This window comes from Bombina bombina, chromosome 1 (assembly GCF_027579735.1).
Source record: "Bombina bombina isolate aBomBom1 chromosome 1, aBomBom1.pri, whole genome shotgun sequence".
Taxonomy (NCBI): Eukaryota; Metazoa; Chordata; class Amphibia; order Anura; family Bombinatoridae; genus Bombina; species Bombina bombina.
This window is the reverse complement of record NC_069499.1, coordinates 591,048,028-591,075,923: the sequence shown is the minus strand read 5'-3', so window position 1 is coordinate 591,075,923 and position 27,896 is coordinate 591,048,028. Positions and strand designations below refer to the sequence as shown.

The 27,896-nt window shown below is 41.6% G+C and overlaps 1 protein-coding gene across 1 annotated transcript in view; it reads right to left on the bottom strand.

The window, feature by feature from the left end:
- Positions 1–10,691: 10,691 nt before the first annotated feature.
- Positions 10,692–27,896, bottom strand: part of TRAF3IP1 (TRAF3 interacting protein 1) — a 197,170-nt gene continuing 179,965 nt past the window's right edge. The window contains exons 11-16 of the mRNA XM_053698884.1: positions 27,452–27,575; positions 27,314–27,350; positions 26,794–26,864; positions 26,370–26,593; positions 19,820–19,990; positions 10,692–10,917 (exon numbers count right to left, since the gene is read on the bottom strand). Of these exons, the coding sequence (XP_053554859.1) occupies positions 19,825–19,990; positions 26,370–26,593; positions 26,794–26,864; positions 27,314–27,350; positions 27,452–27,575 (622 nt within the window). The 3' untranslated portion in view covers positions 10,692–10,917; positions 19,820–19,824. The remainder of the gene's footprint in view (positions 10,918–19,819; positions 19,991–26,369; positions 26,594–26,793; positions 26,865–27,313; positions 27,351–27,451; positions 27,576–27,896) is intronic.

The window sequence follows — 27,896 nt, the reverse complement described above, 5'->3', positions numbered from 1 at the left end:
ATAACTGTCGACAACTCCATCATTACCCCTACCCCGCATGCCTGATGTCTCGAGGTCACATTTGACTCAGATCTTTCTTTCACTCCTCACATTCAGTCATTGACTAAAGCCTGCCGCTTCCACCTTAAAAACATCTCTAAAATTAGACACTTCCTTACACAAGACACAACTAAGATTTTAATGCACTCTCTCATTTTCTCCCGCCTCGATTACTGCAACTCTGTCCTCTCTGGTCTCCCCACCTACCGCCTAGCTCCTTTACAATCCATAATGAATGCCTCTGCCAGACTCATCTTTCTTACACGTCGCTCTTCATCTGCTGCACCTCTCTGCCAATCTCTGGCTTCCTCTTGCCTCTAGGATCAAACACAAAATTCTCATTCTGACATACAAAGCCCTCAACTGCACTGCTCCCCCCATATCTCAGACCTTGTCCCCAGATACTCTCCCTCCTGTCACCTTCGCTCTGCTCACGACCTCCTATTCTCCTCCTCTCTTGTCACCTCATCACACTCCCGTTTACAGGACTTCTCCAGACTGGCTCCCATCTTGTGGAACTCTCTGTCTCGCTCAAGTGCTCCCTAAAGACTCTACTGTTCAGGGATGCATACAACCTACGCTAACCTTTCTTTATACCAGTTCCTCTCCTCCATTGCTATCCCCTGAACCCCCTTAGCATGTAAGGCTAAGAGTCCAGCTGTTTGTTGATCATCTTCTCAAGACCTGACTACAACAGTGCAACTCTTGGCAGGGCCCTCTACCCATTTGATCCCTATAATTGTTTTGTTGTACTCCGCCCCTTTGTTAATAGCGCTGGGGTATCTGTTGGCGCTCTACAAATAACCGATAATAATAAAAAATAATAACTCCAACTGATACCCTTGAGACACGATTTCCAGTGTCCAGGGATACTGAACGTCTCTTATCCAAGCCTGGACTGAGAGAAAGTCTGCCCCCTACTAGATCCGGTCCTGGATCGGGGGCCGCCTCTTCATGCTGTCTTGGTAGCAGCAGCAGGCTTATTGGGTTGTTTACCCTTGTTCCAAGCCTGGTTTGGTCTCCAGGTGGGCTTGGCTTGTGAATAATTCCCTTCCTGTTTAGTGGAAGAGGAAGAGGGGACTGCCTTGAAATTTCGAAAGGAATGAAAATTACTCTGTCGTCCCCTTTGCTTAGATGTCTTATTTTGAGGGAGGAGGTGACCCTTACCTCCCGTGATGTCAGAAATGATTTCTTTCAAGTTAGGCCTGAATAGGGTCTTTCCCTTGAAGGGAATAGCCAAAAGCTTGGATTTAGAGGACACATCCGCAGACCAAGATTTCAACCATAAGGCTCTTCATGCTAAGATGAGAATCCCGAACTCTTAGCCGCCAATCTGGTGATCTGAAAGGAAGCATCCGTAATAAAAGAATTAGCCAGCTTAAGGGCCTTAATTCTATCCTGTATTTCCTCCAAAGAAGTCTCAGTCCTAAGAGACTCTTCTAGAGCGTCAAATAAAAAAGCAGCCGCAGTCGTGACTGTTACAATGCAGGCCGCCGGTTGCAATAAGAACCCTTGATGAACATAGAGTTTTTTGAGAAGACCCTCCAACTTCTTATCCATGGGTTCTTTGAAAGCACACCTGTCCTCGATAGGGATAGTCGTACGCTTAGCCAGAGTAGAGATAGCTCCCTCCACCTTAGGGACCATCTGCCAAGAAACCCGAACGGTGTCAGCTATAGGGTACATTTTCTTAAAAATAGGGGAAGGGGAGAACGGGATACCCAGTCTTTCCCATTCCCTAGCAATAATTTCTGAAATTCTCTTAGGAACCGGAAAAACGTCAGAATAAGAAGAAACCTCCAAATATCTGTCCATCTTACTCAATTTCTCTGGAGGGACCACAATAGAGTCACAGTCGTCCAGAGTCACCAAAACCTCTCGTAGCAATAGGCAGAGGTGTTCAAGCTTAAACCTGAAGGACATCCCGTCCAAATCTGTCGGGGGCAATGCACTTCCTGAGTCAGACAGTTCCCCCTCAGACAGGGCCTCTCTACCCCCCAATTCAGAGCCCTGGGAGGGTACATCGGAGATTGCCATCAAAGCATCAGAAGTCGTAGGAACCACATGGGTCTCTGTCCTACTGCATTTGCCTTGTAAAGCTGGCAACTTAGACAAAACTTCTGAAAGAGTGGATGACATAACTGCAGCCATATCTTGCAGGGTGAAGGAGGCAGACGCAGTTGAAGAGCAGGGCGTCGCCTGTGTGGGCGTTAAGGGATGTGACTCTTGGGGAGAAAGTTGCGGCATACTCTGAATCTCATCAGCCTGAGAAACATCCTTAGATATATCTTTGTTAAAGAAAATCTGCTCTCTAAACTGCAATGCCCTCTCAGTGCATGAGGGACAAAAAAAATAACAGGGGTTCCACATTGGCATTTAAACACATGGAACAAGTTCTGGCATTAAGATCTTCCATTGATAAAAAATGGTATTGGTCGTAGTATTTAATTATGTAATACACTTAATACATACAGAATTTGAAAATATGCAACAGAGAACCGTTTGCAAAAAAAAAAAAAATAACTGTGCCTTTAAAAAATAAAAATATTTGCCCAGCACTCTGTACAAAACTTTTTATAACTATGCCTTTGAACAAAAAGAACCATGTCTTACATATCCCAATAAAGCTAACTAAATGTTATCAGTAACTGCACACTTGAAAAATAAACACCTCGCCACAGCTCTGCTGCGGCGCCTACCTACTCCCTATGACCCGGTGACAACAGCAACCCGATCAACAGAGTGCCTAAAACTGCTGGTGTTTTTCTACCACCCACGTGGTCCAGACAAACACCGGAGTCGAAAGCACACTGTCCGACTCCCAGGAACACACTGCGCGGCTTCTTCCAGTGCGCGAATGAAGGCCCCGCCCATCGTGGGCATATCAATTTGAAAGAGAGAGTTTACACATAACTAAGTGTTAAAAAATAAAAATAAGCCAGTCCCCCTTTGAAAAACAAACTCCTGGTCTGCTGTTATTAAAAACCCTGCCGGGACCATTCTAGAGTAGTGCTATCCCCAGAGTATAATACTCCAAGCCAGATCCCCAGCCCAAACGTAAAGAGGGTTAAAAACAGTGTATCTCACCAATAAAAACCCCATATAAACATTATGCAGTCCCATATTAGGCCACATAATGATAGGAGCCCTTCAGTAACGTGCATAGTAGGACACAGACATTGAACAGAAGAGCCCAGTTTACAGAGGAAAAAAGGAAATTTATGCTTACCTGATAAATTGATTTCTTCTATGATACGACGAGTCCACGGATTCATCCTTTACTTGTGGGATATTATCCTCCTGCTAACAGGAAGTGGCAAAAAGCACCACAGCAGAGCTGTCTATATAGCTCCTCCCTTGACTCCACCCCCCAGTCATTCGACCGAAGGTATAGGAAGAAAAAGAAGAAACTAAAAGATGCAGAGGTGACTGAAGTTTTAAACCAAAAAATATAATCTGTCTAAAATTGACAGGGCGGGCCATGGACTCGTCGTATCATAGAAGAAATCAATTTATAAGGTAAGCATAAATTTCCTTTTCTTCTATAAGATACGACGAGTCCACGGATTCATCCTTTACTTGTGGGATACAATACCAAAGCTACAGGACACGGATGAACGGGAGGGACAAGACAGATACCTAAACAGAAGGCACCACTGCTTGAAGAACTTTTCTCCCAAAAATAGCCTCCGAAAAAGCAAAAGTATCAAATTAGTAAAATTTGGAAAAGGTATGAAGCGAAGACCAAATCACAGCCTTACAAATCTGTTCAACAGAAGCATCGTTTTTAAAAGCCCATGTGGAAGCCACCGCTCTAGTAGAATGAGCTGTAATTTTTTCAGGAGGCTGCTGTCCAGCAGTCTCGTATGCCAAACAGATGATGCTTTTCAGCCAAAAAGAAAGAGACGTAGCCGTAGCTTTTTGACCTCTACGTTTTCCAGAATAGACAACAAACAGAGAAGATGTTTGACAGAAATCCTTGGTTGCTTGCAAGTAAAACTTCAAGGCACGAACCACGTCCAAGTTATGCAACAGACGCTCCTTCTTAGAAGAAGGGTTAGGACACAGAGAAGGAACAACAATTTCCTGATTAATATTCTTATTTGAAACAACCTTAGGAAGGAATCCAGGTTTAGTACGCAAAACCACCTTATCAGAATGGAATATAAGATAAGGCGAGTCGCATTGTAACGCAGATAGCTCAGAAACTCTTCGAGCAGAAGAGATAGCTACTAAAAACAGAACTTTCCAAGATAGAAGTTTAATATCTATGGAATGCATGGGTTCAAAGGGAACCCCTTGAAGAACATTTAAAACTAAATTCAAACTCCATGGCGGAGCAACAGGTTTAAACACAGGATTAATTCTAACCTGACAAAACGACTTAACGTCTGGGACATCTGCCAGACGCTTGTGTAGTAAGATTGACAAAGCAGAAATCTGTCCCTTTAAGGAACTAGCTGATAATCCCTTCTCCAATCCTCCTTGGAGTAAGGACAAAATCCTAGGAATCCTGATCTTACTCCATGAGTAGCCTTTGGATTCGCACCAATAAAGATATTTATGCCATATTTTATGATAAATGTTCCTAATGACAGGCTTTCGAGTCTGAATCAAGGTATCAATGACCGACTCAGAGAATCCCTGCATAGATAAAATCAAGCGTTCAATCTCCAGGCAGTCAGCCGCAGAGAAACTAGATTTGGATGTTGGAACGGACCCTGAATGAGAAGGTCCTGTCTCAGTGGCAGTTTCCACGGTGGCAGAGATGACATTTCCACCAGTTCTGCATACCAAGTCCTGCGTGGCCACGCAGGCGCTATCAATATTACCAAAGCTCTCTCCTGTTTGATTCTGACAATCAGACGAGGTAGGAGAGGAAAAGGAGGAAACACATAAGCCAGGTTTAACGATCACGGTACTGCTAGAGCATCTATCAGTACTGCTTGAGGACCCCTTGATCTGGACCCGTAACAAGGAAGTTTGGCATTCTGACGAGATGCCATCAGATCCAATTCTGGTGTGCCCCATTGATGAATCAATTGTGCAAATACCTCCGGATGGAGCTCCCACTCCCCCGGATGAAAAGTCTGACGACTTAGAAAATCCGCTTCCCAGTTCTCCACTCCTGGGATATAGATTGCTGATAGATGGCAAGAGTGAGTCTCTGCCCATCGAATTATTTTGGAAACCTCTATCATCGCTAGAGAACTCTTTGTTCCCCCTTGATTGATATATGCTACAGTCGTGATATTGTCCGACTGGAATCTTATGAATTTTGCCGAAGCCAGCTGAGGCCACGCCTGAAGCGCGTTGAATATCGCTCTCAGTTTTAGAATATGTATTGGAAGTAGGGCCTCCTCGTGAGTCCACACACCCTGAGCCTTCAGGGAATTCCAGACTGCACCCCAGCCCAAGAGGCTGGCGTCCGTCGTCACTATGACCCATGCTGGCCTGCGGAAGCACATTCCCTGGGACAGATGATCCTGTGACAACCATCAAAGAAGAGAGTCTCTGGTCTCTAGATCCAGATTTATCCGCGGAGATAAATCTGCATAATCCCCATTCCACTGTCTGAGCATGCACAGTTGCAGTGGTTTGAGATGTAAGCAAGCAAACGGAACTATGTCCATTGCCGCTACCATTAGTCCAATTACCTCCATACACTGAGCCACTGATGGCCGAGGAATGGAATGAAGTGCTCGGCAAGTGGATAAGATCTTTGATTTTCTGACCTCTGTTAGAAAAATGTTCATGTCTACCGAGTCTATCAGAGTTCCTAGGAATGGAACTCTTGTCAGAGGAACAAGTGAACTCTTTTTTATGTTCACCTTCCACCCGTGAGATCTTAGCAAAGCCAACACGATGTCCGTGTGAGATTTGGCTAGATGGTAAGTTGACGCCTGAATCAAAATATTGTCAAGATAGGGCGCCACTGCTATGCCCCGCGGTCTTAGAAGTGCCAGAAGGGACCCTAGCACCTTTGTGAAAATTCTGGGAGCTGTGGCCAACCCGAAAGGAAGTGCCACAAACTGGTAATGTTTGTCGAGGAAGGCGAACCTGAGGAACTGGTGATGATCTTTGTGGATAGGAAGATACGCATCCTTCAAATCCACGGTGGTCATATATTGACCCTCCTAGATCATTGGTAAAAATGTCCGAATGGTCTCCATCTTGAAGGATGGGACTCTGAGAAATTTGTTTAGAGTTTTGAGATCTAAAATCGGTCTGAAGGTTCCCTCTTTTTTGGGAACCACGAACAGATTGGAGTAAAACCCCTGCCCCTGTTCTATGTTTGGAACTGGGCAGATTACACCCATGGTATATAGGTCTTCTACACAGCGTAAGAACGCCTCTCTTTTTGTCTGGTTTACAGACAAACGTGAAAGATGAAATCTCCCCCTTGGGAGAGAATCTTTGAATTCCAGACGATGCCCCTGGGTCACGATTTCTAATGCCCAGGAATCCTGAACGTCTCTTGCCCAAGCCTGAGCGAAGAGAGAAAGTCTGCCCCCTACTAGATCCGGTCCCGGATCGGGGGTTGCCCCTTCATGCTGTCTTGGTAGCAGCAGCGGGCTTCTTAGCCTGTTTACCTTTATTCCAGGTCTGGTTAGGTCTCCAGACTGACTTGGATTGAGCAAAATTCCCCTCCTGCTTTGTGGCACATCAGCAGACCAGGACTTAAGCCATAACGCTCTACACGCTAAAATGGCAAAGCCTGCATTCTTTGCCGCTAATTTAGCCATTTGAAAAGCGGCATCTGTAATAAAAGAATTAGCTAGCTTGAGAGCCTTAATTCTATCCAAAATATCATCTAATGGGGTCTCAACCTTAAGAGACTCCTCTAGAGCCTCAAACCAAAAAGCTGCTGCAGTAGTTACAGGAACAATGCACGCTATAGGTTGTAGAAGAAAACCCTGATGAATAAAAAAAATCTTTAACAGACCCTATAATTTTTTATCCATAGGATCTTTGAAAGCACAACTGTCCTCAATAGGTATAGTTGTACGCTTAGCCAGGGTAGAAATAGCTCCCTCCACCTTAGGGACCGTCTGCCAGGAATCCCAAATGGTGTCAGATATGGGAAACATTTTCTTAAAAGTAGGAGGGGGAGAGAACGGAATGCCTGGTCTATCCCATTCCTTGGTAACAATGTCTGAAATTCTTCTAGGGACTGGAAAAACATTAGTGTAAGTAGGGACCTCTAGATATTTATCCATCTTACACAATTTCTCTGGTGGGATGACAATAGGGTCACAATCATCCAGAGGCGCTAAAACCTCCCTGAGTAACAAGTGGAGGTGTTCAAGCTTAAACTTAAAGGCCGTCATATCTGAGTCTGTTTGAGGGAACAACTTTCCTGGATCAGAAAGTTCTCCCTCAGACAGCAATTCCCCCACCCCCAAATCAGAACACTGTGAGGGTACATCGGAGATGGCCAATAAAGCATCAGAGGGCTCAGCATTTACTCTAATACCAGACCTACTGCGCTTACCCTTTAAACCAGGCAGTTTAGATAATACCTCTGTAAGGGTAGTAGACATAACTGCAGCCATATCTTGCAGGGTTAAAGAATTAGACGCACTAGAAGTACTTGGCGTCGCTTAGGCGGGCGTTAAAGGTTGTGACACTTGGGGAGAAGTAGATGGCATAACCTGATTCTCTTCTGACTGAGAATCATCCTGAGACATACTTTTATCAGCTAAAATATGTTCTTTGCAATGTAAGGCCCTTTCAGTACATGAGGGACACATTTTAAGTGGGGGTTCCACAATGGCTACTAAACACATGGAACATTGGCTTTCCTCTATGTCAGACATGTTAAATCAGGCTAGTAATGACCACAGACAGACTTGAAAACACTTTATTTTGTGAAAAAAATAATCTGAAAAAACGGTACTGCGCCTTTAAGAGAAAAAAAGCATACAATTTTTCCAAAACTGCTTTAAAACTATAAAATTATCACAATTTTATGATAAATGCATCCTAACTTGTCAGCTAAGTTTGCCCCACAAGGAAAGGAATACTTAACCCTTAAGACCAAAAAACGTTGTGATAAAAAACGTTATATTCAAACAAAAACACCCCCTGCACCTCGCCACAGCCCTGCTGTGGTGCCTACCTGCCCTCAGGGGTCTGCACAATCGGATTAACCCTTCGATTAGGTCCAAACTGTCCCTGAAAGGCCCACCGGAGTTGGAGCTTGCTGCTTGTCTGGGAAAAACAACTGCGCAACTGAGGCGTGAAAATAGGCCCCGCCCATCTCACTCGATGTCTCACAGCCTACAATAACCGCACCAGAGCGGTCTAAAACTTAGCCATGTGGGTTCATATACCCATCTAGTGAAGCCATGTGTACCCTCCATTCTTGAAATAAAGTAAAAACGTTTACCACAAAAAACGTTATCTTTAACTCCCAACATAGAAACGTTTGCCCACAAACATCATATCATCAGTGTCAACCATTTTTTATAGCTCAATATACAGGTCCAGTAATACCCCTCTCTATGCATTAGGATTACTGCTTACCCTTTCCCACATAGGGATACTGTCAGCCAATTCTGAAATAACACAGTCTCTCCAGAAAAAAATGACTGAACATACCTCAATGCTTGTAGCATGAGAAACGTTCCTCACACTGGTTTCTTAAGTACTCCTCAGCCATTCTGTGGGAACTACTCTGGATCTTAGTAACAACTGCTAAGATCATCAGTCTCCAGGCAGAAGTCTTCATCCATCTGCTGCCTGGGAGAAAATAGCACTCACCGATACCATTTAAAATAAAAAAAGTCTTGCTTGAAGAAAATAAAAACTAACATTTTATCACCTCTTTCACTTTACCCTTCCTATTACTTAGAGTAGGCAAAGAGAATGACTGGGGGATGGAGTCAAGGTAGGAGCTATATAGACAGCTCTGCTGTGGTGCTCTTTGCCACTTCCTGTTAGCAGAAGGATAATATCCCACAAGTAAAGGATGAATCCGTGGACTCGTATCTTATAGAAGAAACTAACAGTCTCTACTCTAGAGGCTGACAAGGAATACGGCTACACCCTATAGTAAAATAGCATACTTTGGTACCATTTCAAAAATAATAAACTCTTGATTGAAGAATCTAAACTAACACCTCATTTTACCTCTTCCTATCACTAACACAGGCAAAGAGAATGACTGGGGTGGGAGGGAAGGGAGGAGCTATATATACAGCTCTGCTGTGGTGCTCTTTGCCTCCTCCTGCTGACCAGGAGGCGATATCCCATAAGTAAGGATGAAATCCGTGGACTCGTCATATCTTGTAAAAGAAATACATATTCCTTTCGCTTTTGCTATGTTTGTGCTTATTATCTGTGAATCAAAGATTCACAAGCGTAGAGAGTGTTTTTTTTAACCCTTTCCTGTAGGGACTTATTTGTCTACTTTGTTCCAATGTAAACAAATGAGTAAAAATTGAAATCATGCAATCGTACATGTGATCATGTGATTTCAATGATAGGATCGGGTCAGGGGGGGAGTGCCTTTGACACTAGGCACGCCCCCAAGCCCAGATCCTATGTAGTAGGTGGCTAGGCTTCAGGACAGCCAGATGGTTAGGACGTTCCAGTGCTTAAACTTAATGCAGTTAGGATGGAACAATAATCTTGAATATTGTTCAAATGTTGGCATTTATATACTTGGCTAAAAAAATAATACTTGCAAAAACACCAAAATTTTTATTGTTTAATAAGATAGATAATCCCTTTATTACCCATTCCCCAGTTTAGCATAACCAACACCGGTATATTAATATACTTTTTACCTCTGTGATTACCTTGTATCTAAGCCTCTGCAAACTGCCCCCTTATTTCAGTTCTTTTGACAGATATGCATTTTAGCCAATCAGTACCCTCTCATAAGAATCTCCATGGGCGTGAGCACATTATCTATATTGCACACATGAACTAACGCCCTCTAGCTGTGAAAAACTGTCAAATGCATTTAGATAAGGGGCGGCGGCCTTCAAGGGCTTCGAAATTAGCATATGAGTCTACCTAGGTTTAGCTTTCAACTAAGAACACCAAGAGAACAAAGCTAATTTGATAACAGTGAATTGGAAAGTTGTTTAAAATGGCATGCCCTATCTAAATCATGAAAGTTTAATTTTGATTAGACTGTCCCTTTAAAGGAACAGTTCAATAGAAACCTGAATTAAGGAAAATTGCTGGAGATGTTAAATAAAGGAAATGATTTATATACCTAAATAAAGGATGGAGGTTTTCTCTAAGATGAGTATACCTACATAAAATGTAGTATGTTTGTTACGAGATTATCTGTGCTTTTAACTATTTAAAAGAACAATTTCCAAGAAGAAGAATAAAAGAGAAAAAAATACCTCATTAAAGGAACAAGATTGAATTAATAAAAAAAAACGTAGAATGCAGGACTAAAGGAACACTGAAGGAGAAAAATAGGAGGGCTGGTGTTGCAGAACTTATTGTAAAAGTAGAGGAGGCAGCACAGAGTTGGTCACAACATATCTCCTGCCACTACCTAGAAAATCTGCAATCTGGAGGGACAACACACTTCATTAAAAGCTCATGTATTACAGTAATATTCTGTCTTCTAGTATCACGTGCTGCTCATGTAGTTGACAAAAACTCATTAAACAAAAGTGCAATACTTTTCAAAGGGTTTTATAGAAAATAAAACAATACAATTTAATAGTGTGTAATTTTTCAAGTTTTACAATATGTTCACACAAAAAAAACAAAACTATCTTATGATTTTTATGTATATAAATAATTTATACAGAATATATAAAAATCAGCAGACATCTTCAGGAATTTCCTGGGTATGATCCTGTGCACAAGTCATTATACTTTGGAGAAAAATAGTCTGTGACTCTGAAATCAATGGATGAAAAGGAGATTAATTTATGAAGGCTGAAAAAAAAACAGGTAGAAATTACTGGGCAAAGAAAGATGCTGTGGCAACAGGACATGTTATAGCTCACAAGTGTGACATCTGGATTTGGTATATGAAAGCAAAACAATAAATTACACTCAAAGTGCTAAGGGATAGTCTAAGAGGGTAAAAAAGGTGTGTAGTCATTTAAATATATGTGGGAAAACTGACTGTGCCTAAATGATAACACTAATCCTGTTAAACATATATTGAGAAGTAACATAGTTTTATGCACTAATCCTCTACCGTGAAGCAACTAGAAAGAGAATAAACAAACTTTAAAACACTAAATAGTTTATAACAGATGAGAAACATGCAACTGATATTACCACAATCATATCTTACTTATGGATGGAGGCATTTAAATTCACAAAATATAAAATGTTTCCTTTGTCACTGTCTGATGTGTATCTAAAAACTGTTTAGAATGATCAAGCAATAATGACCACTGCAGAGAATATAAACAATAATTAAAGGGCTATTCAAAATTATGAAAAAGAAGTCGGGTATATATCCTATTACAACCTGAAAAAAGCAAGGGAATTCAGCACTCTTTTAAATATAAATACCTTCTATTTATTGAAAAATTTCAAAATCCAATTAAGACTAATAAATATTCCACAGAAAAAAAACAAAATTTATGCTTAGCTGATAAATGTATTTCTTCAAGATGTGGTGAGTCCACGGGTTTATCTTAATTACTGTTGGGAATACCACTCCTCGCCAGCAGGAGGAGGCAAAGAGCACCACAGCAAAAACTGTTAAGTATCACTTCCCTACCCATAAACCCCAGTCACTTGACCAAAAGGAAATGGAGAAAGGAAAGTAACACAAGGTGCAGAGGTGACTGAGGTTTAGTCAAAAACCTAAAACAAATACCCAAAAAACAAAGGGTGGGTCCGTGGACTCACCACATCTTGAAGAAATAAATTTATCAGGTTAGCATAAATTGTTTTCTTCTAAAGATGTGGTGAGTCCATAGTTTCATCTTAAGTACTGTTGGGAACCAATACACAAGGTAGAGTACACAGATGAATAGGGAGGGATAAAAAACCAGCATGCCTAAACAGAAGGCACCACCACCGCTTGAAGAACCTTTCTCCCAAAAGCTGCCTCAGCCGAGGCAAAAGTATCAAATCTGTAAATTTTTGAAAAAGTATGCAAAGACGACCAAGTTGCAGCGTTGCAAATCTGCTCCATAGAGGCTTCATTTTTGAAAGCCCAAGAAGACGCTATGGCTCTGGTGGAATGAGCCTTAATCCTCTCTGGAGGCTTTTCCCCAGATGATCACACTCCTTAACCAAAGAGCTAGAGTAGAGGCAGACACTCTCTGACCTCTATACTTCCCAGAAAAATTAACAAATAAAGCTGAAGACTTCCGAAAGTCTTTAGTCGTTTCCAAGTAAAATTTAAGAGCGCAAACCACATCCAGATTATGCAGCAAGTGCTCCTTCTCTGAAGAAGGCTTCGGACACAGGGAAGGAACAACAATTTCCTGATTAATATTCTTAGTAGATACAAATCCCAACTTAGTACGAATAACAGCCTTATCAGCATGAAAAATGAGATAAGGAGAATCAAACTGTTAAGCAGAGAGTTCAGATACTCTCCGAGCAGAAGAAATAGCCAACAAGAATACAACTTTCCAAGACAAAAGTTTAATGTCAAGGGAATGCATCAGCTCAAACAGACGCCGTTGTAAAACCTTAAGCACAAGATTAAGGCTCCAAGGAGGAGCAATCACCCTAAACACCGGCCTAATTCTGACTAAGGCTTGACAAAAAGACTGAACGTCTGGCACATCTGCCAAACATTTATGTAAAAGGACTGATAAGGCCGAAATTTGACCCTTCAGGGTACTAACAGACAAGCTTTAATTCAGACCCTCCTGAAGAAAGGATAATATTCTTGGGATCCTAACCTTACTCCAAGAATATCCCTTAGCTTCACACCAAAAAAGATATTTCCTCCATATCTTATGGTAAATTCTTCTAGTGACCGGCTTACGAGCCTGGATCTGTGTCTCAATCACTGACTCTGAAAAACCATGCTTAGATAGAATTAAGCATTCAATCTCCAAGCAGTCAGCTTCAGATAAATGAGATTTGGATGAAGAAAAGGCCCCCGAAGAAGAAGGTCCTTTTTCAGAGGAAGCTTCCACGGAGGTAGAGTTGACATCTCCACTAGATCTGCATACCAGATTCTCCGAGGCCAAGCTGGGGCGATTAGAATCACTGATGCTTGTTCCTGTCTTATGCGGGCAATCACCTGAGACAGGAGGGCAAACGGAGGAAAAAGATAAGCGAACTGGAAGTCCCACGGAACTACCAGGGCATCTATTAGAAAGGCCTGAGGATCCCTTGACCTGGAACCGTACCTTGGAAGCTTTGCATTTTCCATGAGATCCAACTCCAGCATCCCCCATCTGGGTACCAGTTTGGAGAACACTTACGGATGGAGTTCCCATTCCCCCAGATGGAAAGTCTGCCTGCTTAGAAAATTCGCTTCCCAGTTGTCTACTCCCGAGATGTGGATGGCTGACTGACAACAACAGTGGTCTTCCGCCCACTGAATGATCCGAGACACCTCCCTCATCACTAGGGAATTTCGTGTTCCCCCCTGATGGTTGATGTACACTACTGATGTTATGTTGTCTGATTGGAATCTGATGAACTGGTTCGAGGCCAAGCTAAAAGTGCAATGTAAATTGCTCTCAACTCCAGAATGTTGTCATTCCTGAGTCCAAAGACCCTGAGCTTTGAGGGATTTCCAGGCTGGCGTCTGTAGTCACTATCACCCAAGATGGTCTCCGAAAGCAAGTGCCCGGGACAAATGCTCCCTAGAAAGCCACCAATGAAGAGAATCCTTTGTCTTCTGAGCCAACACTATCTTTGGAGAAAGATCCAGATAATCTCTGTTCCACTGATTGAGCATGCATAACTGTAAAGCTCTCAGATGAAAACGAGCAAATGGCACGATGTCCATGGCTGCCACCATCAGTCCAATTACTTCCATACACCTAAGCAACTGAAGGACGAAGTGTCTCCTAAAGGACTCGACAAGTCGATAGGAGCTTGAATGTTCTGGTCTCCGTCAGGAATATCTTCATCAGAACAGAGTCTATAATCGTCCCTAAGGACACAACTCTTGTTACTGGAACCAGAGAACTCTTTTCCACATTTACCTTCCACACATAAGACCGGAGGAAGGAGCGTAACATCTGCGTGTGAGATGCCGCCTTTGGAAAGGAGGAAGCCTGAATTAGAATGTCGTCCAGATAGGGGGCCACTGCTATCCCCCTTGACCGGACCACCGCAAGAAGGGCCCCTAGAACCTTTGAGAATATTCTGGGAGCTGTGGCCAGGCCAAAAGGCAAGGCCACAAACTGAAAGTGATGAACCAGAAATGCATACCTCAAACTTGTGATGATCCCTGTGGATGGGAACATGTAAGTAAGCGTCCTTCAAATCTATGGTCGTCATATACTGACCCTCTTGGATCAAAGAAAGAATTGTCCGAATGGTTTCCATCTTGAACGATGGAACCTTGAGGAATTTGTTTAGACATTTTAAGTCTAGAAAAGCGTGGAAGGTTCCCTCTATTTTGGGAACCACGAACAGGTTTGAATAAAGACCCAGACCCTGTTTCAACTTTGTAACCGGAACAATCATCCCCAGGGCCAAGAGGTATTCAATACACCTCAAGAACGCCTCTCTCTTTATCTGGTCTGCAGATAACCTGAAACAGTGAAAACTGCGGTGACAACTGGGGGTGACAACCCTTCAATTCTAACCTGTAGCCCTGAGACACAATTTCCACCGCCCATGGGTCTGGAACGTCCCTTAACCAGAGTTGAGTGAACTGAGAGAGTCTGCCCCCCCTAGATCCAGGCCTGGATCGGGGGCAACCCCTTCATGCAGACAGAGTCAGTAGCGGGCTTTTTGTCCTGCTTACTCTTACTCCAGGACTGAGTCGTTTCCAGGCTGGCTTGTTATTCTCCTGCTTGGACGAAGATGAGGAGGACTTCCCTCTAAAGTTGCAAAAGGAACGAAAATTACTTTGACGTCCCTTTGGTTTGCTCCTCTTACCCTGGGGCAGAAAAGACCCTTTTCCGCCTGTAACATCAGAAATTATTTCCGCCAAACCCGGTCCAAATAAGGTCTTCCCCTTGTAAGGAAGAGTCATCAGTTTAGCCTTAGATGAAACATCAGCTGACCAAGACTTCAACCATAAAGCCCGTCTGGCCAAAACAGCAAAACCAGAAGCCTTAGCTCCCAATCTAAGGACCTGGAGGACCGCATCAGCAATATAAGAACTGGCGAACCTGAGAGCGCCGATTCTGTCCTGAATCTCATCAAGAGGCGTTTCCTCCTGTAGAAAATCTGTTAATGCCTCAAACCAATATGAGGCAGCAATAGTCACCGTAGCAATACAGACAACTGGTTGCCATTGGAAACCAAGATGTGTATAGATCTTCTTAAGATAAGCATCCATCTTTTTATCCATAGGATCCTTGAAGGTGCAACTATCCTCAATAGGTATAGTCGTCCAGTTGGCTAGAGTGGAAATGGCACCCTCTACCTTGGGTACCGAAGACCAAACCTCCGTAATGAAAGAATCTACTGGAAACATTTTCATAAACACTATTAAGTTTATTGTACTTCTTAGACATTACTACTGCCTGAGAATCAGAATCGTCCAAAGTAGCTAAAACCTCCTTTAGTAACACCCGGAGGAGTTCTAACTTAAACCTGAAGGAAGAACCTTCACTATCAGAGAAGGGCATTATACTGTCTGAATCTGAAATCTCACCCTCTGAGTGAGAATTCTCCTTATCCTCCGATCTTAAAGGAACCTGAGGGTTAGCGTTAGAAACAGATACCCTAGTTTCTGAAACCTTAGATTTCCTCTTGCGCTTCCCTGAAAATCTGGGAAACTCTGCTAAGGCTGCAGATATCGCTGAGGACACCTGTGCAGCAATCTTTGCCTTTAAAAATGCTCCACTGGGAGTTAAAGAGGAACCGTAGGACACAGTGTTAGCTGCCATAGAGGCTTGGGACGAAATAGGGGAAGGTCCTGGCATTACCTGGACAACATCCTCCTGAGACACATAAGGCTCAACATTAAAAAAACTTGTCTTTACCCTGAAATGTCTGTTTCACACAGGAAGAACAGAACTGCATAGGAGCTGCAATTTGTGCATCTAAACACAATAGACAGGGATTTAAATGAGTGGAATTCATATCAGACATATCTGGCAATATCCTCTATTCAAACTCTCTAGCGTTTAATATACAAGAATTAGACAATTCAAAAGAATAAGTCTTTAATAAACACTTTTAATAAAATGACTTCATAAAAAAATTCCCTCCGCACCTCAGTATACCGAGGTACTGTTACCACTACTTGAAGCGGATCAACCCTGCAACGTATTACTTGCGCTACTAAAGCGCTCCTCACTATGCAGCAAGAATTCACACAGAGCCAAAATGTGCAGGCCCAATGACGTCACCGACGTCAGAAGGCGCAAAAATGCTCTCGTGCACTGAACAAAGAGGTGGGCGTAGTTAAAACACGCCTGCAAACTGAAGCAAAACAAACGTTTAACTAATAAAAAGCAGTGCAGCTAAAAAACACACACAAAAAAACAAAGCCTTGAGACTCTTCAGTCTCACGTGTCTCTATAACCTGTGTCTGTGCATGTCTAGTAACACCCATCCCATGAGTGCATTATCCGTCCTTTACATTAAATAAAACAGGTATTCTGAAGTGCCCCTCTCCCCATAGGAAGGAAAACAGCACTTACCTGCTCTGCTGTCTGACATGAGGACAGCTCCTAATATGAGAGGACACATTCTCCTCACAGTGACTAGGACAACATCGGTAGCCAAGTAACAAACTTAGATATCTAAAATCAGGGCAGCTTAGAGAAACGGAGCAAGCACCACTTTGCAAGTTCTCCACCACTTTAAAATCACCACAGCTCGACTGCAAAGACTAACGTGGGCTAGGTTTATACCCTGTAGCTTGATTGAAGACTCAAACTTCTTTGAAAATATAATTTTAATTACACACAAAAAAATCACCTCCTCCATGCACATAGAGGCAAAGAGAATGACTGGGGTTTATGGGTAGGGAAGTGATACTTAACAGTTTTTGCTGTGGTGCTCTTTGCCTCCTCTTGCTGGTGAGGAGTGGTATTCCCAACAGTAATTAAGATGAACCCGTGGACTCACCACTACATGGAGCATATGTTAGTAGGTAGTTAGTCCCAGTATATAACATGCGGCCAACCAAGGAGCTCTGATCCACAAGGCCATGTTCACAATGGAATATTTCTTTAAGAATTCACACAACAAGGTGAGAAAAAGATTTAGAGTGAGTAAAGTTGTTTCCCCTCACAATCATTTACCATCAATGTAGGGACAGTTTCTTATAGTGTGACAGCATATTGAGAAGTAAATAATCCTCGGTGTAAGAATTCCTCTTAGACGCTACTCAGCCACAGCTCTCGCTGCACTTAAGGTCATCAGCATCCACACAATACTTCTTTGCATCTTACCGGCTTTGCTGTATTCTGGTGGTGTTTTCTCTTTTAGCGTTGGCATTGTTATTTGTGCTATGGAGTCTCCTGGGGATGCATTTGGTGACCTTGAGTGCAGCAGTTGCTGCGGTCAGTAATCTAAGGAGTCGCTAAGCTGCAACGAAGTATCGTGTGGATGCTGATGACCTTAAGTACAGCGAGAGCTGCGGCCGAGTAGCATCTAAGAGGAATTCGTACACAGAGGATCAATATGCTGTCACACTACTGTATAAGGAACTGTTCCTACATTGATGGTGACTGATTATGAGGGGATACCACTAAATTTAAACAACTTTACTCTGAAAGTTTTCCTCACCTTGTTGTGTGAATTCCTATAGAAATATTGCATTGTGAATCAGAGCTGTTTGGTTGGCTGCATGTTATATGCTAAGACTAACTATCTACTAACATATGCTCCATGAACTCAGCCCTTTTTTATTGCAGCTTTATTGCACTAGCACATGTTATCGTGGTTCTAACACAGCCCTCTATTTTTATTGCTAATGTCTTGACAAATATAGATGCCTGTGTGTTGTAAATTTGTATTTTTGATGTAAAATATTGATTGGATTTTGCCATTTTTCAATAAATAGAAGGAATGTATATTTAAGAGTGCAGAATTCCCTTGCTTTTGTCAGGTTGCAATAGGATATATACCCAACTTATTTTTCTTGATTTTGAATAGTTATATGACTTTCAAGGGTCTGCACCAATTTAATTAAAATATTTATGAATGGTTGCCAAAAATTGTTTTCTATTCATTTTTAATATTAATAATTAAAGGGAAATTATAGTGACTAAATGTCATCCTATAATATGTTGGATCATGTAATTTGATCACTAGTGTCACTACAAATGTGTTTAACCCCAGCAAAACGCACTAGGTTACACAGCTGGGTAGTGCTAACTATGTGTTTAACCCATTTGCAGGGATTAAACACATAGCTTTGCAGCGCAGCTGGAGGTAAAATGATATGCTGTAATGAATTGGAGCATGTCATTTTATTATAATGGCCTTGTAACAGCCATTTTATAGGGTCTGTCCTTGGACTGTACAACCATGCAAATTTCTGGGCCAAGAAAATTGAGCAAGCTGATATTTGGGGGAAAAAAAAAATACATAACTGGCACTGTGATAAGTCAAACATGTTGCAGGATAATGTATCTATAGAGAATAGTACAACAAATATAGCCCAAACACTATTTTATTGGGATACTTTAAAATAAGGAGGATATGTTAAAGTGAGAGATCAGGCAAACGCCAACTATGAACCATATATATTGTTACCCAGATCTCCAGCTTTCCTACCTGATATGGTACTAGGTAAACTGACAATTTACAGACAAATAATTTACTGAATTGTGTTAGCCTGGGACACATGGCCTTTGTTTAAGATGACACCTTACAGAATATTTAAATGCTAGTCAACCAATCAGAATAAAATATAAGAAATATATTAAATCCTATTACTTCGTAGGAAAAACGCCCATCAGGCCACTGCATTAGGTGGTCTCTTTGCAGTCACGTGATATGTCACATGAAATGAAGACTACTGTATTTGTTTATTGTTATTATAATGACCAGTGTGATATTTTAACAAATAATAAAACATTTTATGTTACTTCACAATAGATTATAAGTGCACAAACCTAAATATTCTCTCTCAATCTATACCTTTTATGTGTTTATTATTATTGTTGTTGAACCAACAAGAGAATTAACTTTGTTGATTTCCTCAAGATTTAACAACATCGTTTATATGTATTAAGTTAATGTTCACCCAAGAAGCTGATTCAGTTCCTAGGAGTTATCCTGGTGGATACTTCTCGCCGCTGATTGAGATCAATGCAGCATTTGTGTAAATCTGAAGTGACACAGTGTAACATGGGAATATAAATCAGTTTTGAAGTGATTTAATAGCCTGACTTTTCTCTGCAGTAAGGGCTACGGTAAAAATAATACAAATATTTGTCAAGGCACCTATCAGTACCCAGGGTCTGTGCGCAAAGCAAAATGTATAAATATAACAAGGAGGGTTTGAATGATGTATGAGACATAGATTAGGGAAACCTGAAGGTTCCGGGTAGTCTACTGGTGTCTTTTGTTTAACAAGCCTTAATAACCAACAGATGTCATCAGCCAGGTTCAGCATCTCTTGCATCAGCAAAGTTAACCCATGATGTGCCAGCAGAGTTATATTAACTCTGAACATATACTGAATAAATAATTGTGTATAAGTGGGTTGGTGGTTGCTCACACTACTTATTCTTTGGATGACACGCTGATACTCTGCACCATTTTCTGGATCTTATCCTCGTTCCGCAGGATGTTTCCTTTTACAATGCAGATCTTATCTTGCTGTTCTTTAATTTGTTTCTCAAGCTCAGCTAGTTCAGCCTTCAGAGGTTCTACAGACGTGTTTGTGACACTGGGGAGAGATTAATCAATTTCTTATTGATGAGATAAAAGGCTATTCCAATGCAAACTATTCTGTGATTTGTAACCCCATAAGAGTTTGCTTAGCAACTCTGCTATGCTTTTCTTATAAATAAACTTGCTTAGTTGTTTAAGCATGGGAACATGTATGTACACGTTACTGCACCTGTGCACCATACATTTCAGCCAATAGCCTGCAAGGAACATAAGTAGCAATAAGAACAAAGAGAAGGAATACACCAGAAAGGAGTAAGTTAAACAATGCTTGCACACAACACTGAGGATATACATATTAGTAAAATGCCCAGTGATAGCTATAGAGATTAAAGTTGAAAAGAACAGAAGCTAAATCGTGAATATTATCTTTAACAACATAAATGAATATAAGAAAAACATAATTTATGCTTACCTGATAAATGTATTTCTCTTGTAGTGTATCCAGTCCACGGATCATCCATTACATATGGGATATTCTCCTTCCCAACAGGAAGTTGCAAGAGGATCACCCAAGCAGAGCTGCTATATAGCTCCTCCCCTCACATGTCATATCCAGTCATTCGACCGAAACAAGACAAGAAAGGAGAAACCATAGGGTGCAGTGGTGACTGTAGTTTAATTAAAATTTTAGACCTGCCTTAAAAGGACAGGGCGGGCCGTGGACTGGATACACTACAAGAGAAATAAATTTATCAGGTAAGCATAAATTATGTTTTCTCTTGTTAAGTGTATCCAGTCCACGGATCATCCATTACTTATGGGATACCAATACCAAAGCTAAAGTACACGGATGATGGGAGGGACAAGGCAGGTACTTAAACGGAAGTGACCACTGCCTGTAAAAAAAACGTTTCTCCCAAAAATAGCCTCCGAAGAAGCAAAGTATCAAATGTGTTAAATTTGAAAAAGTATGAATCGCAGATCAAGACTCCGTCTCGTAAATCTGTTCAACAGAAGCCTCCTTCTAAAAAGGCCCAAGTGAAAACCACAGCTCTAGTAGAATGAGCTGTAATCCCTTCAGAAGGCTGCTGTCCAGCAGTCTCCTAAATGAATTATGCTTTTTAACCAAAAAGACAGAGAGGTTGCTGAAGTCCTTTGACCTCTACTCTGTCCAGAACAGACAACAAACAAGGTGAATGTTTGATGAAAATCTGTAGTAGCTTGTAAGTAAAACTTTAAAGCACGAGCCACGTCTAAATTGTGTAATAGACGTTCCTTCCTTGAAGAAGGATTAGGATACAAGAACGGAACAACAATCTCTTGAGTGATATTCTTGTTAGATACCACCTTAGGTAAAAACCCAGGTTGGTACGCAGGACTACCTTATCCGTACGAAGGACCAGATAAGGAGAATCATATTGTAACACAGATAACTCTACGAGCCGAGGAAATAGCTACCAAGAAGGAACTTTCCAAGATAAAAGTTTGATATCTAAGGAATGAAAAAGGTTCAAACGGAACTCCTTGAAGAACCTTAAGAACCAGGTTTAAGCTCCATGGCGGAGCAACAGTTTTAAATACAGGCTTGGATCTAACCAAAGCCTGACCAAAAGCCTGAACGTCTAGAATACCTGCCAGACGCTTGTGCAAAAGAATAGACAGTAGAAATCTGTCCTTTTAAGGAACTAGCTGACAACCCTTTCTCAAAATCAACTTGGAGAAAAGATAATATCCTGGGAATCCAGACTTTACTCCATGAGTAAACCTTGGATTCATAACAATAAGATATTTACACCATATCTATGATAAATTTTCCTAGAGACAGGTTTTCATGCCTGTATTAAGGTATCAATGACTGACTCGGAGAAGCCATGCTTTGATAACATCAAACGTTCAGTCTCCAGGAAGTCCAACTCAGATTAGTTATATTTAGATGGTTGAAAGGACCCTGAGGTAGAGGGTCCTGTCTCAGAAGCAGAGACCGTGGTGGAAAGGATGATATGTCCAGCAGATCTGCATACCAGGTCCTGCGTGGCCACGCAGGCGCTGTCAAAAAACGCCAAGCACTCTCCTGCTTGATCTTGTGCAAACACCTCCGGAGGGATTCCCACTCCCCCGGATGAAAAGTCTGACGACTTAGAAAATCCGTCTCCCAGTTCTCAACACCTGGGATATGGATAGCTGATAGACAAGAGTGAGTCTCTGTCCAGTGAATTATTTTAAGACTTCTAACATCGCTAGGGAACTTCTGTTCCCCCTTGATGGTTGATGTAAGCCACAGTCGTGATATTGTCCGACTGAAATATGATGTACCTCAGAGTTGCTAACTGAGGCCAAGTCTGAAGAGCATGGAATATCGCTCCCAGTTCCAGAATATTCATTAGAAGGAGGGTCTCCTCCTGAGTCCACTGTCCCTGAGCCTTCAGGGAGTTCCAGACTGTATCCCAACCTAAAAGGCCGGCATCTGTTGTAACAATTGTCCCATCTGACCTGCGGAAGGTCATACCCTTGGACAGATGGACCCGAGATAGTCACCAGAGAAGAGAACCTCTGATCTCTTGGTCCAGATTTAACAGGAGAACAAATCTGTGTAATCCCCGTTCCTCTGACTAAGCATGCATAGTTGCAGCGGTCTGAAATGTAGGCGTGCAAACAAAACTATGTCCCTTGCCGCTACCATTAAGCCGATTACATTCCTGTACTGAGCCACCAAAGGGCGCGGATGTAATGAAGAACACGGCAGAAATTTAGAAACTTTGACAACCTGGACTCCGTCAGGTAAATTTTAATTTCTACAAAATCTATCAGAATCCCTAGGAGGGAAACCCTTGAGATTGGGGATAGAGAACTCTTTCCTTGTTCACTTTCGCATACGATCTCAGAAATGCCAGTACTACGTCCGTATGAGACTTGGCAACTTGGATGTTTGACGCCTGTAACAGGATGTCGTCTAAATAAGGGGCCATTTCTATGCCCCGCGGCCTAAGGGCCGCCAAAGCGACCCCAGAACCTCCATAAAGATTCTTGGGGCTGTAGTTAACCCAAAGGAAAGAGTTACAAACTGGTAATGCCTGTCTAGAAAGGCAAACATGAAAAACGATGGTGATCTTTATGCATCGTAATGTGAGGATAAGCATCCTTCAAATCCATTGTAGTCCTCTATTGACTCTCCTGGATCATAGTTAAGATGGTACGAATAGTTTCCAACTTAAATGATGGAATTCTAAGGAATTTGTTTAAGATCTTTAGATCCAAAATAGATCTGAAGGTTTCCTCTCTTTGGGAACCACAAACAGATTTGAGTAAAAATTCTATCCCTGTTCCTCCCCTGGAACTGGATGGGTCTTGTACACAGTGTAAGAATGTCTCTTTCTTTATCCGGTTTGCAGATAACTGTGAAAGGTGAAATCTCCCCTTTATTTGGGGGAAAAAGTTTTGAAAACCAGAAGACATCTCTGGGATATAATTTCCAATGCCCAGGGGTCCTGGGCCTCTCTCTCTCTCCCACGCATGGGCGAAAGATGAAAGTCTGCCCCCTACAGGATCCTTTACCGGATAGGGAGCCGTTTTACATGCTGTCTTAGAGGCAGCAGCAGGCTCCTTGGCCTGCTTATCTTTGTTCCAGGTCCGGTTGTCACCAGACCGTCTTGGACTGAGCAAAAGTTCCCTCTTAATTTGCCTTAGAGGAAATTGATGCCACGCCTGCCTTGAAGATTCGAAAAGCACGAAATTAGACTTTTTGGCCCTTGATTTGGACCTGTCCTGAGGAAGGGCATTACCCTTTCCTTCAGAGATATTAGCAATAATCTCCTTCACACCAGGGCCGAATAGGGTCTGCCCCTTGAAGGGAAATTAAGTAGCTTACCATAATATAAGCCATAGCGCTGTGCGCGCCAGCATAGTAAAAAAACAGAATTCTTAGCCGTTAGTTTAGTCAATAAAAACAAGGCATCAGAAACAAGGAATTGGCTATCTTAAGTGCCCTAAGCTTGTCAAGTATTCATCCAATGGAGTCGCTACCTGAAAAGCCTCATCCAGAGACTCAAACCAGAACGCTGCAGCAGCAGTGACAAAAGCAATGCATGCAAGGGGCTGCAGGATAAAACCTTGTTGAATAAACATTTTCCTAAGGTAACCCTCTTATTTTGTTATCCATTGGATCTAAAAAAGCACAACTGTCCTTGACAGGATAAGTGGTACGCTAGCTAGAGTAGAAACTCTTCTCTCCACCTTAGGAACTGTCTGCCATAAGTCCCGTGTGGTGGCCACTATTACAAACATTTTTCTAAAAATAGGAGGGGAAGAGAACACCACACCTGGTCTATCCCATTCCTAATTAATAATTTTAGTAAACCTCTTTAGGTATTGGAAAAACATCAGTACACACCGGCACTGCATAGTATTTATCCAGTCTACACAATTTCTCTGGCACTGCGATTGCACACAGTTATTCAGAGCAGCTAAAACCTCCCTGAGCAACAAGTGGAGGTTCTCAAGCATACATTTTAAATGTAGAAATATCAGAATCAGGTTAAATCATCTTCCCTGAGTCAAAAATATCACACACAGACCGAAGCTCCCCAGCTTCTGCATATTATGAGGCAGTATCAGACATGGTTCTTAAAGCGTCTGTATGCTCTGTAACTACCCCCAGAGCTATCTTGCTTTCCTTTAATTTCAGGTAGTCTGACTAATACCGCTGCCAGTGTATTATTCACAACCTTGCCATGTCTTGTAAAATAAACGCTATGGGCGCCCTTTATGTACTTGGCGCCACTTGAGCGTGAGTCCCTGAAGCGGGAGTCGAAGGATCTGACACGTGGGGAGAGTTAGTCGGCATAACTTCCCCCTCGACAGAATCCTTCTGGTAAAATAAACGCTATGGGCGCCCTTGATGTACTTGGCGCCATTTGAGCGTGAGTCCCTAAAGCGGGAGTCAAAGGGTCTGACACGTGGGGAGAGTTAGTCGGCATAACTTCCCCCTCGACAGAATCCTCTGGTGATAATGTTTTTAAAGACAAAAAATGATCTTTATTGTTTAACATGAAATCAGTACATCTGGTACACATTCTAAGATGGGGTTCCACCATGGCTTTTAAACATAATGAACACAGAGCTTCCTCTATGTCAGACATGTTAGAACAGACTAATAATGAGACTAGTAAGCTTGGAAAACACTTTAAATCAGGTTAACAAGCAAATATAAAAAACATTACTGTGCTTTTAAGAGAAACAAATTTGAAAAACAGTGAAAAAAGGCAGTAAATAAAACGAAATTTTTACAGTATATGTAATAAGGTAACAGAGCATTGCACCCACTTGCAAATGGATGATTAACCCCTTAATGCAAAAAACAGATAAAAAAAAAATGACAGACGTTTTTAAACAGACACAACAAAACTGCCACAGCTGATCTGTGGATTACCTTCCCTATAAACGATTTTGGAAGTCTTTTTTAGCCCTTTAGAGATGTCCTGTAGTAATCATGGGACTGCTGAGGGAATCTGGATGATTCATTTTGTAATTTTAACTGCGCAAAAAGCGCTAAATTAGGCCCCTCCCACTCATATTACAACAGTGGGGAGCCTCAGTTAACTGTTTCTATGCAGAATTTAAGCCAGCCATGTGGAAAAAATTAGGCCCCAATAAGTTTTATCACCAAACATATGTCAAAAAACGATTAAACATGCCAGCAAACGTTTTAAAACACATTTTTATAAGAGTATGTATCTCTATTAATCAGCCTGATACCAGTCGCTTTCACTGCATTTAAGGCTATACTAACATTACAGTTTTATCACCAATGTACGTTAAAAAAACAATTAACATGCCAGCAAACGTTTTAAAACACATTTTTATGAGAGTATGTATCTCTATTAAGAAGCCTGATACCAGTCGCTATTACTGCATTTAAGGCTGTACTTACATTACTTCGGTATCAGCAGTATTTTCTTAGTCAATTCCATTCCTTAGAAAAATATTTTACTGCACATACCTTATTTGCAGGAAAACCTGCACGCCATTCCCCCTCTGAAGTTACCTCACTCCTCAGAATGTGTGAGAGCAGCAAATGGATCTTAGTTACTTCTGCTAAGATCATAGAAAAACGCAGGCAGATTCTTCTTCCAAATACTGCCTGAGATAAACAGCACACTCCGGTGCCATTTAAAAATAACAAACTTTTGATTGAAGAAATAAACTAAGTATAAAACACCACAGTCCTCTCCCGAGCTCCTTCTATGTTGAGAGTTGCAAGAGAATGACTGGATATGACATGTGAGGGGAGGAGCTATATAGCAGCTCTGCTTGGGTGATCCTCTTGCAACTTCCTGTTGGGAAGGAGAATATCCCATAAGTAATGGATGATCCGTGGACTGGATACACTTAACAAGAGAAATAAAGATTGCACCACTTTCCATCTATCCTGCTAGTACCTCTGTTCTCTGAGCAGCACTTCAGCATGATGACGGTTCTCCTGTCTCCAAGTCTGTAGCTCGTTCTGCATGGTGTCCATATCCTCCTGAATATAGTCCATGATTTTGCCCAGTGGTAGAGCACTACGGCACAGTGTCTGGATTGATGCACGTAACCTCTCAATCTCCTTGGCAACAATATCTTTCTCCTTTCTCCTACTGGCATCTGACAGCAGCAACGTCTCCTAGAGAGTAAACTAGGGATAGTAAGCTTTGAACTGAGGTGGAGATAATATACAGCTGGTAAGAATATTTCTCCCTTGTGTAATAAGAAACTAACTATAGAATGACTGAAAGTGTGGCTCTGTCCTTCTCTGTCCAATGCTCAAGTAATGTCCACGTCCAGACTGTTGTAGTCATCTGTTCAGGTACACACAATACTTACCTTATTACTGGTTCCATCTGCCTGTGTCTCATAATCTTTTTTTGTCTCTAGGATTTTCTTGACAAGTCCACCTGTAAAAAGAGATAAAGAAAGGACTCATGATGGGGGTTGTTAAGGTTATGGATGCTTGTAAATACAGGGTTAAATGTTGGGTATGCAGGTGGATATCTTTGCTTCTTGACATAGAGTGGCTGCTTTACCCATATATATAAGCCAGTCGAGAGCTAAAAATGTGCAGTACACACAGAGGTGCAAACAATAAAGTGTTGGTTACAAACAGGGATCAACTTCATAGTGTAATTAAAACCATGACAGGGTGAAGAACTGCAAACAGATCTAGGATAAACTAGGATGAGGTGGAGCAAAACAAAACGGCATACACACGTGAAATACAGAAAATAGGGTCTAGAAGACCTATGCCTTGTTGCAAGCATGACTTAGGATCTCAAATGTTTTAAAAAGTCCAAAATGGATGGAGAAAGTTGTGAAATTTATTGAGGAAAACCCATCTCAATCTCACCATGCTTCTCATCATCCGGCAGATTCAGCTCTGGCTCCTGGAAAATAAAATGTTATTGTCACTGACTTTCACACCAAAAAGAGATTGTCACAGAAATGACAGACACATTCTGTAATCTGTGGATTTGGTACCACTTACCAGTTCCATTCCAGGCATATCTGGGATCTGATGGGAAGCTTCTTCCACCACAAAATCCTCATCATCATCTTCCTCTTTTGGCTTGTCGACAATCACACTAGTGACCCCTTTTCCACTACTGACCCTGTAGCAGAACAATATTAAAAATAACTTTAGGCCCCCAATTATTTTCTCAGATTAAAATAAAATTAAGAAAAAGACTGCAAACATAATTTCAAATTTAGGAAACAACAAGATGGCATATACATACACACACACACATATATAGAGTAACATAGTAGATAAGGTTGGAAAAAAATGTCCATCGAGTTCAACCTATACAAATCTTAATATACTTACAAAAAAAGCTCCAGTTGAGCTTAAACCAATAAAGTATAATCCGTGAGCCTTGATGTAATCATAAAAACAAAATTTATGCTTACCTGATAAATTCCTTTCTCCTGTA